At 37.2% G+C, this 17,955-nt stretch overlaps 1 protein-coding gene across 1 annotated transcript in view; it reads left to right on the top strand.

Moving 5' to 3' along the window:
* Positions 1-234: 234 nt before the first annotated feature.
* Positions 235-17,955, top strand: part of tmtc2b (transmembrane O-mannosyltransferase targeting cadherins 2b) — a 288,126-nt gene continuing 270,405 nt past the window's right edge. Inside the window, exon 1 of the mRNA XM_030136547.1 lies at positions 235-604. Within this exon, the coding sequence (XP_029992407.1) occupies positions 522-604 (83 nt within the window). The 5' untranslated portion in view covers positions 235-521. The remainder of the gene's footprint in view (positions 605-17,955) is intronic.

Here is a 17,955-nt window from a genome sequence, read left to right as displayed (position 1 = left end):
AACGCGTGTTGACGTCGGTCTCAATCCCGTCGTTCGTGTGGCGGGGGCCGCTGTGCATCAGAATCACTGACCCTCCTCTCCGTCGGAAAGGCGGTGTGCTCGGCTGTCACAGACTCGCTGAACGCTGCTCGTGTTTCCCTTTCGTGACCGAACTCCCCGTGGGTTCCGAACACCCGTGGGTTCCGAACACCCGTGGGTTCCGAACAGCCACCCCCCCCCCCACCCCACCACCCCCAGCTCAGACCCAAACATGGGTTAGAAGGCGCGCGGCTCCATGGATTATCCACTTTGTGCACTTCAGCTGAAAGGATGAGGATGAGGATGAGGATGGGGGGGGCAGACGGACTTGTTTTCGCACTCGCATCCTGACAAAAGCCGCGGACTGAGAGGGAACACAGAGGGGGCTTTAACAGCTGCCTGCCGCCTCTGTGCGCTGTGCAGCTTTTCCTGCGTTATCATCTACTTTTTATTATTTTAGTTTTTCTTTCTTTTTTTTTTATTTTTTATTTTATTCCAGAGAAATGTTTGCAGAATTGCTGTGCGGCGCCGTGGCTCTGGTCCTGTATGTCAACACTCTGGGCGCCGATTTCTGCTACGATGACAGGTAGGAAGGAGACTTCAATGAATCAAACACCTGTATTTACACCCCCCACCCCCACCACCTTCACCTCCACCCTTCACCTGCTGTGTCCGACCCGCACACCGGCAGCGAACGCATCACGCGCTTCATTCATTGTATTGGAATAAACTGTGAGGACTCACTGAGCTGTTTCCATGCACCACTTGAACAAGTTTTCCCACTTTGACTGAAGGAAAGCAGCTATTTTTCAACCGAATTGGCAGGTTTTAAAGAGTTTTTCTTTTTATGGAAATACCACATAATCCTACTTTCCTCATAGTGCATGCATGTTTTATTTATTTATTTAAATAATGATGCAGTGAACGACACATAGTGGAAAGAAAAAGGAAAAAAAAAACCCGAAATAAACAATCATGACAACATCATATTGCAATGAAAAACATAAATATAAAGAGCAAAGAGTTGTGGAAATACCACATAATCCTACTTTCCTCATAGTGCATGCATGTTTAAAATTTTATTTATTTATTTATTTATTTATTTATTTATTGTTCATTAGTGATGCAGTGAACGGGACATAGTGGAAAGAAAAAGTTAAAAAACAACAAATGAACAAACATGACAACATCATATTGCAATGAAAAACGTAAATATAAAGAGCAAAGAGTTGTGGAAATACCACATAATCCTACTTTCCTCCTAGTGCATGCATGTTTTTTTATTTATTTATTTATTTAAATAATGATGCAGTGAACGAGACATAGTAGAAAGCAAAAGAAAAAAAACAACAAATAAACAATCATGACAACATCATATTGCAATAAAAAAGATAGATATAAAGAACAAAGAGTAATGGAAATACCACATAATCCTATTTTCCTCCCAGTGCATGCATGTTTCTTTTGTATTTATTTATTTTTTTATTAGTTAACAAGACATAGTGGAAAGAAAAAGAAAAAAAAACAACAAATAAACAATCATGACAACATCATATTACAATAAAAAAAGATCAATATAAAGAGCAAAGAGTAATGGAAATACCACATAATCCTACTTTCCTCATAGTGCATGCATGTTTTATTTATTTATTTAAATAATGATGCGGTGAACGAGACATAGTGGAAAGAAAAACAAACAACAAATAAACAAACATGACAACATCATATTACAATGAAAACATAAATATAAAGAGCAAAGAGTAATAGAAATGCCACATAATCCTACTTTCCTCCTAGTGCATGCATGTTTTATTTATTTATTTAAATAATGATGCAGCGAATGAGACATAGTGGAAGGAAAAAGAAAAGGACAACAACGAATAAACAAACATGACAACATCATATTGCAATGAAAAAGATAAATATAAAGAGCAAAGAGTAATGGAAATGCCACATAATCCTACTTTCCTCCTAGTAGATGCGTGTTTTATTTTGGTATTTATTTATTTTTTTTATTAGTTAACGAGACACAGTGGAAAGAAAAAGAAAAAAAACAACAAATAAACAATCATGACAACATCATATTACAATGAAAAAGATAAACATAAAGAGCAAAGAGTTATGGAAATGCCACATCATCCTACTTTCCACCTAGTGCATGCATGTTTTATTTATTTATTTATTTATTTTCTTAAATAATGATGCAGTGAACGAGACATAGTGGAAAGAAGAAGAAAAAAACAACAAATGAACAAACATGACAACATCATTTTACAATGAAAAAGATAAATATAAAGAGCAAAGAGTAATGGAAATGTCCCATAGAGAAAAAGAAAAAAAACAACAAATAAACAAACATGACAACATCAAGAGATAACTATAAAGAGCAACAAGTTTTTCTTTTATGGAAATACCACATAATCCTACTTTCCTCATAGTGCATGCATGTTTTATTTATTTATTTAAATAATGATGCAATGAACGAGACATAGTGGAAAAACAACAACAAATAAACAAACATGACATCATATTACAATGAAAAAGATAAATATAAAGAGCAAAGAGTTTTTGTTTTTATGGAAATGCCACATAATCCTTCTTTCCTCATAGTGCATGCATGCTTTATTTTTTATTTTTTATAGTTTTTTTTTTTTTATTAGTGATGCAGTTAACAAGACATAGTGGAAAGAAACAACAAGTATACAAACAAACAAACAAACAAACAAACAAACAAACATGACAACATTATATTACAATGAAAAAGATAAATATAAAGCGCAACTAAGCAATATAGATTGATGAGGGGTGATGGGGAAAAAGGAAAGGGGGTGATGGTGAATGAAAGTGAGAAAGGGAGGGGGGTGAGAGGGTAAATAATTATTATAATAATGACAATGATAACAACAACAACAACAACAACACAACATTATATAGGAATAATACCAATAGTGTAATTTGTTAGTATTGCTGTGGCACAATAACAGTAAAAAATGGTTAAATAATTAAATATTTCTAATAATTTCTATCAGTTAGTCGTAGTTTATTTGGTTGTTAATTACTGTAAACAACAAACAAAAACAACTTATCTGTTGTTTCATATACAGTGCGACCAAAACTGTTTAGGCTGAAGTCAAGACTTATTTTACAATTAACACAATGTTTCCACATGATTACAAACAAACAAATTTTCAATATCAATTTGAGTTTTTAAAAAAATTAATTTAAATTAGTGCATGTTTACTTGGACCCCCCCCCCATCATATTGCTCCTGTCTGCGTCATATTAGAATAATTAACAGCCTATCATGACGTTTTTAAATCGCCATGCGCCGTCTGTCGCCTTATGATCACAGCCGTTTTCCATAGGATGGGATGAGCTGTCGTAAATAAGGCGGCGTGCTCGGCTGGCTCGGTGTTGCAGCCCTCCAGAGTACCGGAGTGAACTTTAAGTCTTGAGTTTTTAAGTCAGGAAATAATTGATCTCTGGAGAAGAAGAAGGCTTTGTTTCAACGCTCTGCAGAGTAGAAGCAGTCCTTTTTTTTTTTTTTTTTTTTTTTTTTTTGCTAAACTCGTCCAAATGTGAAGCGTACCGCAACTCTGAGATCTTTTTTGTGTCATTATTATTTACTTAAAAATAGACTTAAATTCGTCACCTTCTAGGAAACTGTCAAACGGTGCAGACGGTTTACAGTGCATGGCGGGGGGTGGGGTGGGGGGGCTGTTCTGCAGGGCATGACATGACTCATACTTGGCCTTTTGATGTTTGACGGCTGAACGGTTGTCAGTGCCTGGGGCTGGGCACCATCCACACTGTGATGTACTGTTAGTGTTAGGTCAGTGGTGTCGTCCCTTTCCTGCCATCACTTTATCATTTTACAGCTAATATTTATACATAGGCCGCTTAGAGATGTCCTTTTGGTTTTTGTCAGACAGATAAACAAAGGTTGATTTGTACCTTTACATCAGGTTAGTTTAATGACCTGCAGTGGGTGGATCAGTAAAGGTGCAGGAGACTTTTGTGACCAATTTTTCATCAAATCTGTCAAACCTCAGTCGTAGTCTTAAGTATCATGAATCTGGAAGTCTTTCTATGATTACTCACCTGCATCTCTTGTATTGATTTTGATTGGATTTTTATCATTTCTTCTGTGGAATGAGTATATTGTCTGGTGGAAAGAACGGCATATTGTCTGATGTCATAACTTGGGGGAAGAGTTGATTGCCAATGAAGTAAAGTTGAAAATATTGGGAAAAAAAGTGAGAAAACGCCTAATTTTTTGCATTAAATTGAGCCAAAATCATGCAGAAATGTGTTTTAAGAATTACACTGGGTTACAAAAAAATGTTTTTTGCAAGTTGTCTAGTTTTTTTTTTAACTGAATTAGGACCATTTTGCACCGCTAAATCCAAAAATGACATCTGTTTTTCTCAATCAGGTCAGGTTTTTTTTGCTAATTTGATTTTGAAAAATTGGATCTTCTCACAAAATTGATTACATTTTTGTGACTTTATCAGTTGATTTTTTATATAGTTCTCACCCAAAATAGGTTTTAAGAGAAAAAAATCATTTGATCACTTGATTCCTGTTAGGTACAATGGTGTATTCACCGCAGATGTAGCAGAATACATCAGGCTTATTTTTGCAAGATCTTCTAGTCGAAGCCATTTCATTCACCTGTAATATTAAAAAAAAACTTTAATCATAAATTGGCAAAAGTAGAATCTTCAGAACTTGTTTATTGCAAGAAATATGAAAGAATTTTGTATCATATGATGTGAAAATGCCCATAAATGTAAGCAAAAATGTTAAAAAGCCAATATGTAGCATAGTTCAGAAAGTTGACCTGATTGAGCAAAATTAATGTGATTTTTGGATTCAGCACACCAAAATTATCCTAAATCAGCTCAAAAAACTTAAACAATAAATTTGTTGTTGACCAGTGTTATTGGTCCTTAGGATCAAAATTAACAAAAAAACACAAATAAAAAGTATGGCAGACCATATCAGGTTCAACCCGTTTTATTGAGCCTTTGATACTTTGGCTCCCTGACTATAATATCTTCAGTGTATTTTTTGTATTTCACTAATTCAGTGTTTTTCTACCTTCAATCTGATGAAAAGCAGATGAGTGCATATGGAGCCCCCCCCCCATCTTATAATTGTTTTAAAAATGTTAAAATTAAAAATAGAAAGGAAAAAAAAAACACACACACAGACGTAGATTAACCATCCCATAACCCCCCCCCCCCCACGTCAGTGCTGCTGTGTATCCTGTACAATCCACTTAGTGCTCTGTATACACAACACTTCCTGCGTTACACGTTCCCCAAGGCCTTTTTTGCGTCTTCTTATCATTTTCTTGTGGAGCTTCCGTGCTCTAGCACTTTGCGCTTATGTCAGGTGATTCTGGCACGCCACTGCAAGAAAGATAGTGTTGTGTGTCCATAAACCTGTCAGGGAGTGGCGGTTGTGTGTGGAGGTGAGAGGCTACTGCTGCTGCTGCTGTTAAAAAGCCTGAAGCCTCAGAGGTGGAACCCATAAAGACCCAGAGATTCTGCTGTGGAACTTACCAAATGAATTATTCTGTGTGTTTAACAGGGCTGCAACTAACGATGACTTTAATAATCGATTAATGTGCGGATTGTTTTAATAACTAATTGGTTTATGAAATACACAAAAGAAAAGAAGGGGGGTCTATATACATTGGGGGGGGGGTTCTGTAAGTGCTGCAACTGCTGTAACTAGAGTGAAACCGAAAATGAAACTTAACTTTGGACATCCAACTCCTGGCTTCTATGACTCTGTTTTACTCTGAAGCTTACACAAAATTTACACAACTTCTAGCCTATATCCTCAGGCCTGATAAAGGGAGAGGAATGAAAACGTTATAATTATGACGATAGTGTCTAAGTATTTAATTACATTTAATCTTTTTAATCTAATGTATTCTTAGCTATTTACACTCTGCATTTATTTATTTATTGTTGATGTGGTATGACTGTTTCTGTGGAGCGGTGACTGTATTTGGAATTTGTCCTTGGGGATTAATTAAGTCTATCTATCTATCTATCTATCTATCTATCTATCTATCTATCTATCTATCTATCTATCTATCTATCTATCTATCTATCTATCTAACTAGCTAGGTAGCCAGCTAGCAGGCTAAATTAATCATGACACATAGGCTCTCTCTCTCTCTCTCTCTCTCTCTCTCTCTCTCTCTCTCTCTCTCTCTCTCTCTCTCTTTCTTTCTCTCGGGAGTACCCGGAGAGAATTGATTGTTAATATCTTCAGTGTAATTTTTGCATTTCACAAATTCATCCCAGGGTTTGGATTGAACCCTTTGGCGGGCCGGATTTTGCCCCCGGGCCGCATGTTTGACACCTGTGTTTTACAGTGTAACCTTGCCACTTTAGTAAGTTTTTTGTCTTTTTTTTTAATTAATTACTAGAAATTTCAAGCGACCCCATTTGAATTCCAGGCGACCCCACGTGGGGTCCTGACCCCAAGGTTGAAAAACACTTGTATTAAACAGTGTAGATCAGTAGATGGTTTTAGTTGCCGGTGTCTGTTTTGGTCTTTATGGGTTAATGTAAAACAGAACGCCAAAACCCTAAACGTCTCTCACAAAGATGTTAACATAGTGTTATTTATCACTGTATGGGTTCGGTCCAAGTTACTGCAAAGCTTCTTACGAAACGGATGAATGACAGTCATCCCAAGCAGAAAGATTTTTTTTTCTCTGGCATATTCTGTCTCTAACATGTTTTTTATTGCAGACTATCTGTCATACTCCGTTATCTGTTTTTAACACCATGTGCTGGGTTCAGACTTGTAATTAGCAGCTGTCTCCTGTCCCCTTTGGGCTCCATGGGGAGAAGGAGACAGGGTTGGGTGCAGAAGACATATATAATTTCAAACAGTCCTCAGAACATCTAGTTAGACAAATCTAACTTGCTAATGCTGCATGTGCGTCTGGCGAAAAGAGCTGATGTGACATGGTTGCGGTGAAGAGGCTGTCATAATGCAAAATACTAAATGTGTGAAGGATCATAAATCAATCTGAGAGCTCGCTATTTCGCGCCATCTTCCATTCCTGTAGACTGGATTGGCTTTAAGTGTGAATTTCAGCCGATTTGACCCAAATTAATGCAGTATTCAGATCATGTTTTTTTCATAAACTCGTCTATTTCTTCAAGGCTGCAGATGTCACAAGCATGACTGAATATTAATCGTGTGTTTTTAAAAGTTAAACAAAAATTGGAATTTTTTGAAAGTTTATGATAAACAGGGAACTAAATATGGATATTCTGCCACAAGTGCAGCATTGATTCCACTCAGTGAGAGCAGATTGTGTTTCAGATTTGCCCCTGGTACTGAAACCAGTGGATGGACTCGAGTGATTAAAATTTTTTAAGATTCTGGTCTGAGCTTGTGTTGAAATGGGAGAGATGGTTAAAAAAAAAAAAAAAGAGAAAAAAAAAAACACCTGAGGACAGAGTTTAATCAGGGTTCGTACAGGTGCTTGAATTACTTAAAAATGCTTGAATTTTTATGTGTTTTCAAGGTCTGAAAAGTGCTTCAATCTACAGTTGTGGAAAAAATGACTGGACCACCTCTTGTTTTCTTCAGTTTCTCATTCATTTTAATGCCTGGTACAACTAAAGGTACATTTGTTTGGACAAATATAATGATAACAACAAAAATAACTCATCAAAGTTTCATTTCGGAGCTGACATCTATCCATTTTCCATGTTTTCTTGATAATAACCAAAATCACTTCAGTTTTTACATCAATATCTATGGCATTGTACTGACAAAAACAGTGCTTTGAGGCATTCCATGTTTTATTTTCTGTCTGTTTTAGTCACATGACACACACAGGAGTTAGTACTTGATTGCATAAACATTATTTTCAATGACTTTTGATGGTCTAATAATTTTTTCTGCGACTATATCAGAAAACAGAGAAAATTGAAGAAAAAGTGGCTTTTTCAACAAAATCTATCATTAACTGAACATAAACCCGGTGTGTTCATCCACTGTCATTGATCCAACTCCACGGGTTTTACTGCTGAATCAATGTTGTAGAAGATGACGGTGTTTCCACGGTAACTATGAGACGACAAACTGTGTTTTACACCAATTTTCTGTCTGCTTTAGTCACATGATACACACAGGAGTTTGTACTTGATTGCATAACCATTGTTTTTGATGATTTTTGATGATATAATAATTTTTCCCGTGCCATCTTCCATTCCTGTAGACTGTTTTGGCTTTAAGTGTGAATTTCAGCCGATTTGACCCAAATTAATGCAGTATTCAGATCATGTTTTTTTCATAAACTCGTCTATTTCTTCAAGGCTGCAGATGTCACAAGCATGACTGAATATTAATCGTGTGTTTTTAAAAGTTAAACAAAAATTGGAATTTATTGAATGTTTATGATAAACAGGGAACTAAATATGGATATTCTGCCACAAGTGCAACATTGATTCCACTCAGTGAGAGCAGATTGTGTTTCAGATTTGCCCCTGGTACTGAAACCAGTGGATGGACTCGAGTGATTAAAATTTTTTAAGATTCTGGTCTGAGCTTGTGTTGAAATGGGAGAGACGGTTACAAAAAAAACAAAAAAAAAAACACCTGAGGACAGAGTTTAATCAGGGTTCGTAAAGGTGCTTGAATTACTTAAAAATGCTTGAATTTTTATGTGTTTTCAAGGTCTGAAAAGTGCTTCAGTCTACAGTTGTGGAAAAAATGACTGGACCACCTCTTGTTTTCTTCAGTTTCTCATTCATTTTAATGCCTGGTACAACTAAAGGTACATTTGTTTGGACAAAAATAATGATAACAACAAAAATAGCCCATCAAAGTTTCATTTCAGAGCTGATATCTATCCATTTTCCATGTTTTCTTGATAATAACCAAAATCACTTCAGTTTTTACATCAATATCTATGGCATTGTACTGACAAAAACAGTGCTTTTACGCATTCCATGTTTTATTTTCTGTCTGTTTTAGTCACATGATACACACAGGAGTTAGTACTCGATTGTATAACCATTGTTTTTGATGACTTTTGATGGTCTAAATTAAAATGAACAAGAAATGGAAGAAAAGAAGGGTGGTCTAATATTTTTTTCCGTCACTGTATATAATGTGACAACAGCTCGTCAATATAATGAAACAATCGATTAATCAAGAAACTTTGGTGTCTAAAAATGTCTAAAAAAATCAATATTATTCTTCTGGAGACCTTTGCTGCTCAAAAGGAATTCATGCAATCTGTTTGCATCTTGTAATATATTCATTCCAGATGTGTTTCTCCAGTCATATACAGCATATAGTTTTAGTAAAGAAAGATTTTTTACCTCCGCCAAGGAGGTTATGTTTTTGCTGGCGTTGGTTTGTCTGTCTGTCTGTCTGTCTGTCTGTCCGTGTGCAAGATAACTCAAAAAGTTATGGACGGATTTGGATGAAAATTTCAGCAAATGTTGATACTGGCACAAGGAACAAATGATTAAATATTGGTGGTGATCGGGGGACACACACACACACTGATCTGCCTTGGTGGAGGTCTGCGCTCTTGGAGTGCTTTTCTGGTTTTCAATGATGTTTTTTTTGTACAGTTCATGTATCTTAATAACAGTTGACTAAAATCATAAACTGTCCATAACATAGACAACTAGAAAAGCTCTCGTAGAGCACACACCTCTGCCAAGGCAGGTCAGTGCCCCCACCCCCCACAGATTACCACCAAAATGTAATAATTTGTTCCTTGTGCCAGCATCAACATTTCCTGAAATTTTCATCCAAATCTGTCCATAACTTTTTTGAGTTATCTTGCACACGGACAGACAAACAGACAGACAGACAAACCAACACCGGCAAAAACGTATTTGATTTGATTTATTTATTTATTTTGAACATGAAAAAAAAAAACCCAAAAAATAAAACAAAATAAAAACAAAATAAAACATTCAAATGCACAGAATCTATCTCCAAGCACATACAAGTCTGAATTTTGCATGGTCGGACTAGTATCTAGTTATTACCTCCTTGGTGGAGGTAATAACTCGATATCAGCTCTGAAATTAAACTCTTATGAGCTATTTTTGTTGTTGTCATTATATTTGTCCAAACAAATGTACCTTTAGTTAGGGCTGTGCAATTAATCGAAATTCAATTACGATTTCGATTATTACACGCAATGATTACAAAAATTATGTAATCGAGAAAAAACGATTATTTATTTTGAGTTGTTTTAATTCACGCGCATGCAAGCTACCATGAGCTGCTCTGCCCCGCCCCCCTCTAAGCTACTGCTGCCTGCTAGCCGGCAGGTCCACCCCAAGAGGAAAGTTGTACCTAGCGGTCTGGAAAAACGGCAAGAGAATCACAGCAGAAGTGCTTGGTAAACAAAAAAGGCAAGTCAAATTCAATTGTATGGAATCACTTTGGGTTTGAAGAAGAAGACGAAGAGCAAAAACACATCATGTGCAAAAAGTGTTTGGTAGTTGTGTCCGCACCGACCGGTAACACAACAAACCTTTGTAACCATCTAAAGTTTAACCACCGCCACCTTTATCATAATCTTATGAAAAACTAAAACACATAAAAACAACTCCGTTTACAACTTCGTCCACAATGCAATCTTCAGCCTCCGAATCTCTTTATGCTGCAACTCCCGTATTAACCTAACCCTAACCTGTATAACCCTAACATACGTATTCTAGATGGCTGATGTATACAAAAGGCCTGAACTGAAACCTCACGGCACGCCACTGAATTTACTGTTTCATACTACATTGAACATACTTAAATTTATAATTTGCACTTTATGTGAGTTTTTTTTTTTTATTGCTACTGTTCTATGGCAAGTCTATAGCAGTTTAATTCCAGTGCACTATTTGTTTACAAAAGGAAACATACTTGAATTTACAGTACACTTATTTGCATTCAAAGATTTTTTTGTTTCGTACAAAAGTGAACATACTTTGTTTTAGTGGTTAAAAGCTTTATTCATGTTTAAAGAGTATATTTTACATTGTTTTGCAAGAAAAAAATAAACAACTTTAAGGTTAACAAATAATCGTTTTTAATAATCGTGATTGCAATTATTGCTAAAATAATCGTGATTTTTTTTTTTTTCTATAATCGAGCAGCCCTACCTTTAGTTGTACCAGGCATTAAAATGAACAAGAAATTGAAGAAAACAAGGGGTGGTCAAATCATTTTTTCCACGACTGTGTGTATTTTACTCCGGCGTTAGCGTTCTGTGCTGGTAAAATTTGAAAATGACCCTTAAAAGCACTTGAATTCGACCTCGAAAAATGTGTCCAAACCTTGTTCAATATATAAGGATTTATTCTTTGTGTTCTGTTCATGGGAAACTGAGGGTGAAAAGGCCCATTTATGTCACATAGTCTTATCAAAGGTGTGTTCACTAGTTACACATTAATTTCTGCACAGGACCTCATGCATTCCATACATAGTAACCAAGGCCATGTGGAGGTCAGGAAAAAACAAAGTTTATGGAAGTCAGAAGAAATACTATCTCCCAGGCTGTAAAAAAAAAAAAAAAATCCACGCAAAGCAGTTTTTGACCCCGCAGTCAGTCCCAGCCCCTCCCTTGATAAAAATGACAGTCTGGAACAGTGGCCTGCTCTCGCCAACGCCAGATCGCCCTGGGGAGCTTTTCCTCTCGCTCCTCTGGACACACTCATCATTAGCACATACACGGCTTTGACACCTGCACGGGAAAATGGGAATCATACATCATATAGTTCATATCTGTGCGGCTATAATCTGCAGTTTGGACTCTGCGAAGCAATGGGAAAGCCCAGATAAATGTCAGAGGAGAAATATTCGGTGACTCGCAGTAGAACGGTAAAAACCTGGTGAATAGCTTAATCACAGACGGTGTAATTTATGTTGCGTGCAGTCGATCCCTCCTTCAGTTTTCTGTGCAATTACTAACTCGGTTGTGTCCCGCGGGTTAATCAATGTGAGTAAAAAAGGTAGAAAGACTCCTAAAGGTAGCTCGCTTTTTATTCAGTGGAAAACAATGATGTATTTCTCAGACATAATTCAGCTGAGCCGCTCGACTCGCTCGCACCATTTTATGGATTATTGTTCCTTGTCGAGAGTTGATGGATGTGACGAACCGCTCGCACGTCATTGCTCTACCCTCGCGCCGTGTCGTAAGGTTCGACTGGGTGAGGATGTGTGAAGGTTGCAGGTCACACTGAAGGACGCCGTCTCCCTTGGCATGGACGATGATTTATAACGCTTAGACAGTCAGACTGCGAATGGCCCGAAAGCTTTATTAGAGAAGTCGCGATGGAGGCTGGAACTGAACGCTTGACGCTGACTAACATAGAGCTGCAACCGATTAATCGACTCAAAGTGATCCAAAAAAATCATTCAACCACAATTCTCCTGAATCAAAGCTTTGTTTCCTTCATTTTTCTGCTGTTAAACATTGGTTCCACTGTTGTGTTTCACACGGACGCTTATTGTGACGCACAAAGAAGCTTCAATTCAGGAAAACTGCGATAGAATATCTCCCTTCAATCAATTCGAGTTGATTAATTGAATTGGGAATTTTCGCATTGGCTTCAAGCACCTAATCGATTAATCGGCTGCAGCTCTAGACTGACAGTTTGATGTGAGCTTCGACTCGAGGATGACAAGGAAGTAGGAGTGTGAGAAAATGTCGGTTCTCTAATATATCGCGATGTTTCATTTCACGATACTGTATCGACATTAAAAAGTACTGTATCGATATTTTTAGGTATTTATTCAAATGCAGATATAGTGGAGGTTCATTTTTGTTTTGTTTTTTTTCTTTTCTTTTTTGTTTATATTTTATTTATTATTATTTAACACTCTTTTATTAAATCATGTTAGTTCCTTTGCTGGGATTGGACAAAAATAATGTTATGATGCTATTCATTCATTCATTCATTCATTCATTTTCTGAACCCGCGTTATCCTCACTAGGGTCATGGGGGTCTCTTGGAGCCTATCCCAGCTACTTACTGGCGAAGGCGGGATACACCCTGGACATTTCGCCAGTTCGTTGTAGGGCGTTCTGATGTTAGTTCTGAACTAATAGAATATGAACATTTGAACAGGATCTTAAATTGTAATGTCTGTATAACTTAATTTAAGTTTGAACACAGGAACATTTTGTGATATGACATTAGATCCTGTTCTGATCAAATAAAAATGTGTTTAGTATTTGTGCATATTTCTGGTGTAATTCAATTCTTCAAGGAAATAATAATTTAAAAAAAAGAAACAAACAAAATACTGCCTTCTTAGCAGTATTATGATATATCGTATCATGATCCTAGTATTGTGATTTGTATCAGATTCTTGCCAATACACACCCCTACAAGAAAGCCACACAGAACTTCAGGCAGTGACTCATGTTGTTAATTGTCAAACCAACACGGTTACAGACGTAAAACCACTCTGAATATGAAATATATTACCCCGCCCCCTGGAAGAGGAAGCATGGGGTATTGTTTTTGGTTTGGCTTGTTTGTTTCTTTGTTCGTTAACATCTTGGGAGCAAAACTATTGATTGAATTCATACCAAATTGGGTTTATACAGGGGTTGGACAAAATAATGGAAACACCTTCATCTCAAGATGATAATGCCCCAATCCATACAGCTAGAATTGTTAAAGAATGGCATGAGGAACATTCTAATGAAGTTGAGCATCTCGTATGGCCGGCACAGTCCCCAGACCTCAACATTATTGAGCATTTATGGTCAGTTTTAGAGATTCAAGTACACTCAAAAAAATAATTAAGCCAAAAATGTTGACTTTATGTATTTTAATTACATGTAAATTTTCCATGTGATTTTATTACATAAGTTTAATGTAAAGAGTTGCATTTAATACAATGTTTTTTCTATGATATTGAGTCAATATGAATAAATTAAATACCTTCAGTCAGATTTGATTTAGTTAATGCAAACTTTTACATAAACTGTGTTTGGCTGTGACGCTCAGCCTTTTTATGTGATCTAGTAAATAAAGTTTACTTTATTTTTTTAGATTCCCATTATACTAAGCATATTCACATTATGTTTGACTTTTTCGGATAAATAAACTTTAAATTTCATATATTTCTGTTACATTTTACTTTAAAATATTACTTCATGTTTATTAAAGCCAAGAATCATTTTTTTGAGTGTAAGACGTCGATTTCCACCGCCATCGTCTCTAAAAGAGTTGGAGGGTATTCTAACTGAAGAATGGCTTAAAATTCCTTTGGAAACAATTCACAAGTTGTATGAATCAATACCTCGGAGAATTGAGGCTGTAATTGCAGCAAAAGGCGGACCTACACCATATTAAATTATATTTTGTTGATTTTTTAAGGTGTTTCCATTATTTTGTCCAACCCCTGTAGATTGCCGGTGACCCAGAACAGGACTGAATTCCAATTCACCCCTTGGCCCCTCCCCCTTACCCCTACCCCTCCGTTTTGCGCGTACATGTGATGGGGTAGAGTTGTCTCGATCCTCAATTAGTCAGAGGGGAAGGGCTAAGGTGGAGGACTGTATAGCTGTGGAAACGGGGATATTTCAGGACCACACTATGAACAGAGGGGTAGGAGAAATTTCCCATAATTCTGTTCAAATCATTGGCAAGATGGAGGTAAACACAGTAAAGAAGTGCAGCAGTGTGATGAAAGAAACACACAAATGTACAGATTTTCTTCGTAAACAACTTAATCATTTGATCGACCGTTTAATGCCATGTCAGTGTGTTGTAGATCGCATTTCTGTGGTTTATAGTTGATAGCCGTAAAAAGATGACCAAAGCCCATGGAATAGAGACGGTTACAACTACTGACGGCATGGGGAATACTTTTGAAAGCAAAGTTTTCGCATCTGTTTATAGCGGCATGATGATGATGTAACAGGTCGCGAAGGGTTGTCGCATTTCATAGGAGAATGTTTCAACCCCTAACCCTTGCAGCTCTGTTTCAAGGGGTAGTGTCAAGTGCAAGGGCCAAGGGGTAGAGGTAAGGGTAAGGGGAGGGCTAAGGGGTGAATTGGGATTGGGCTTAGATGTGATTACATTTTGGGAAAGATAGGTCAAAGTTCAAATTTTTTATGATTTAAAAAAAAATCTTCCCATTTACTTATAATGGGTGAAATTCGTGCGAGGGGCGGGGTTTGTTATGCCAGACACTACTTGTTTTAAGTGCTTCCATCTCTGTTCAGTTTTGCTTTATTAAATCTTTCATCCCATCCTGTAGTCTGTGTAATTTGTGCATTTTGGGTTTGTATGTTTTGCATTAGTTTCAGACTTCAATCTTATTCCAAAGTTGGAGATTCTTTGGAAAACAATTAAATTTTCAGTCATGGAAGAATGAAAACTCTCCACATCGTGCTGCAGATTTTTTTTAACGGATTATGTAGATGTCATGCATGTGTCGACGTTGTAAATCTAGCATAGAGCGTTGAAATTCTTTTTTTGAGTTGGGACTGAGCTACCTGGCCTCATGTGGACTCTTGGCACTTAGCGTCAGGGTAATGATCTGGAACCGTGCTCCAGTGGTCTGTGCTGTAGGATGGGCTGGTTAGCGCTGTGGTTATGTTGAGGGCCCAAGGGCGGCAACCCAGCAGTCTGGGTATCTCCGCTTTTTCCCAGTCAGGCTTTTCTCCTTCTTCTTTGCCCTGTAATTACCGTCCTGCCTGCAGAGAGGGACTCACGACATGGTTTGGTAGACGTAGCTGCTCCGCTGTCTCTTCTCTCTCTCTTTCTCTCTCTCCCCCTCCTCTGTCCTTCTTCCCTCCAACTACCCCCCCCCCCCAAAAGCCAAGTCTCATCATCCATCGGCTGCCTCCAGATGGTCTCGTTTGGTAAGCAGTTTAGGGTTTTTCTCCGTTCTGCGGACTGAAGAGGAAGGTTTGAAGTGGATTCAAATGGAGGATGTTGCGTTTCGCTTGTAGTTGCCAACATTGGAAACATCAAAGTACCTGATGACACAGATTGTGTAATGGAGCCACTGAAGATGTCTTCATGACAACAGGGCAGGCTGAAATTACTACTCTCTTCATGAGAATGTGAAATAAAAATATAAATTATGGAAACTGGTTACAATGTAAAAATATTTTTTTGTCTAGTGCAGGGGTGTCAAACTCATTTTGGTTCAGGGGTCATATTTAGCCCAGTTTGATCTGAAGTGGGACAGACCAGTAAAATAATGACTTAATAACCTATACAGGGTGGGGAAGCAAAATGTACAATATTTTGAGGCAGGGATTGAAAGACAGTGTATGACCAATTAGTTTATTGAAAGTCATGAGAATTTATTTGCCACAAGAAAATTGACATAATAGAAAATGTTTTTATTCTATGTGTCCTCCTTCTTTCTCAATAACTGCCTTCACACGCTTCCTCAAACTTGCGCAAGTGTTCCTCAAATATTTGGGTGACAACTTCTCCCATTCTTCTTTAATAGTATCTTTAAGAAAGTCAACATTGCTGTGTGATGTTCTATTGGTAGCATGTTCTAAAACGCCCCAAACAGCAGAATCCAGAGGGTTTAGATCTGGGCTAGAAGGCGGCCATAAACATGATTCCCAAAAATTGCTAAACTTGGATTTGTTGCTGTTGTCAACAAGTGTTTTGGTGTTCTTGTGTAAGATTTTAACTTCAAATCATATCTTACTGCATTTCTAACGGTCTTGTTGTCTACCTCAAGTTCAATTGCCATTTTTCTCATGGATTTGGTTGGATCCTTTAGGATTTTGGATTTGAGAGCTTTAATAAAAGCTTTGGTGCGTTTTTTGTTGCTTCCTCCACTTCCAGACTTTCTCGTAATAGTTTTGCTCATAGTCATTCTCTTCTTTCCATTATAAACAGTCTTTATGGACACTCCAACTATTTTTGAAATCTCCTTTGGTGTGACGAGTGCATTCAGCAAATCACACACTCTTTGACGTTTGCTTTCCTGATTACTCATATGGGCAAAAGTTTGTGAAAAGGTATGGATAATAGTGTTAGGTATGATTATGACATCGATATATGTTTGGTTTCAAAACAATTGACGTAGTGTCTGCTGAGAAAAAACAACTAAATGTTCATTGTAAATTTTGCTTCCCCACCCTGTAAATTATGGGTGTCAAACATGCGGCCCGGGGGCCAAATGCGACCCGCCAAAGGTTGCAATCCGGTCCCTGGGATGAATTTGCAAAGTGCCAAAATTCCACAGTCAAGGCTGTGGAACTCATTTTAGTTCAGGTTCCACATACAGACCAATATGATCTATAACACAGGTGTCAAACATGCGGCCCGGGGGCCAAATCTAGCCCGCCAAAGGGTCCAGTCTGGCTCATGGGATGAATTTGCGAAATGCAAAAATTACACTGAAGAGATTTACAATCAATGGTGTCAAAATCATTTTAGTTCAGGTTCCACATACAGACACATACAGTCCAATTAGATTTCAAGTGGGTCAGACCAGTAAAATATGATCATAATAACCTATAAATAATGACGACCCCAAATTTTCTCTTTGTTTTTTTGGTGTAAAAAAGTAAAATTACATGAAAATTTTTACATTACGAAACTATACTTTTCCAAAAATGTGAATAATATGAACAAATATGAACAAACGGAAAAGTTTTAAGAAAAGTGAATGCAATTTTACCAATATTCTGCCTGTTACTGAATGTTTTTGTGATTGTAATGCACATGTGTAAGTGATAAACTGAGGCAGAATATTGTTAAAATTGCACTTGCTTTTCTTAAGACAATTGAAGTTGTTCATGATTTTCAGATTTTTAAGGAAACTTTGTAGATATAAACCTGATCATAATATAATTTTACTTTTTTCACTGTTATTATTTTACTCGTCCGGCCCACTTGAAATCAAACTAGGCTGAACGTGACTCCC

The sequence above is a fragment of the Sphaeramia orbicularis genome, chromosome 6, assembly GCF_902148855.1.
Source record: "Sphaeramia orbicularis chromosome 6, fSphaOr1.1, whole genome shotgun sequence".
Classification (NCBI taxonomy): Eukaryota; Metazoa; Chordata; class Actinopteri; order Kurtiformes; family Apogonidae; genus Sphaeramia; species Sphaeramia orbicularis.
This window is presented reverse-complemented; position numbering and strand designations above follow the sequence as displayed.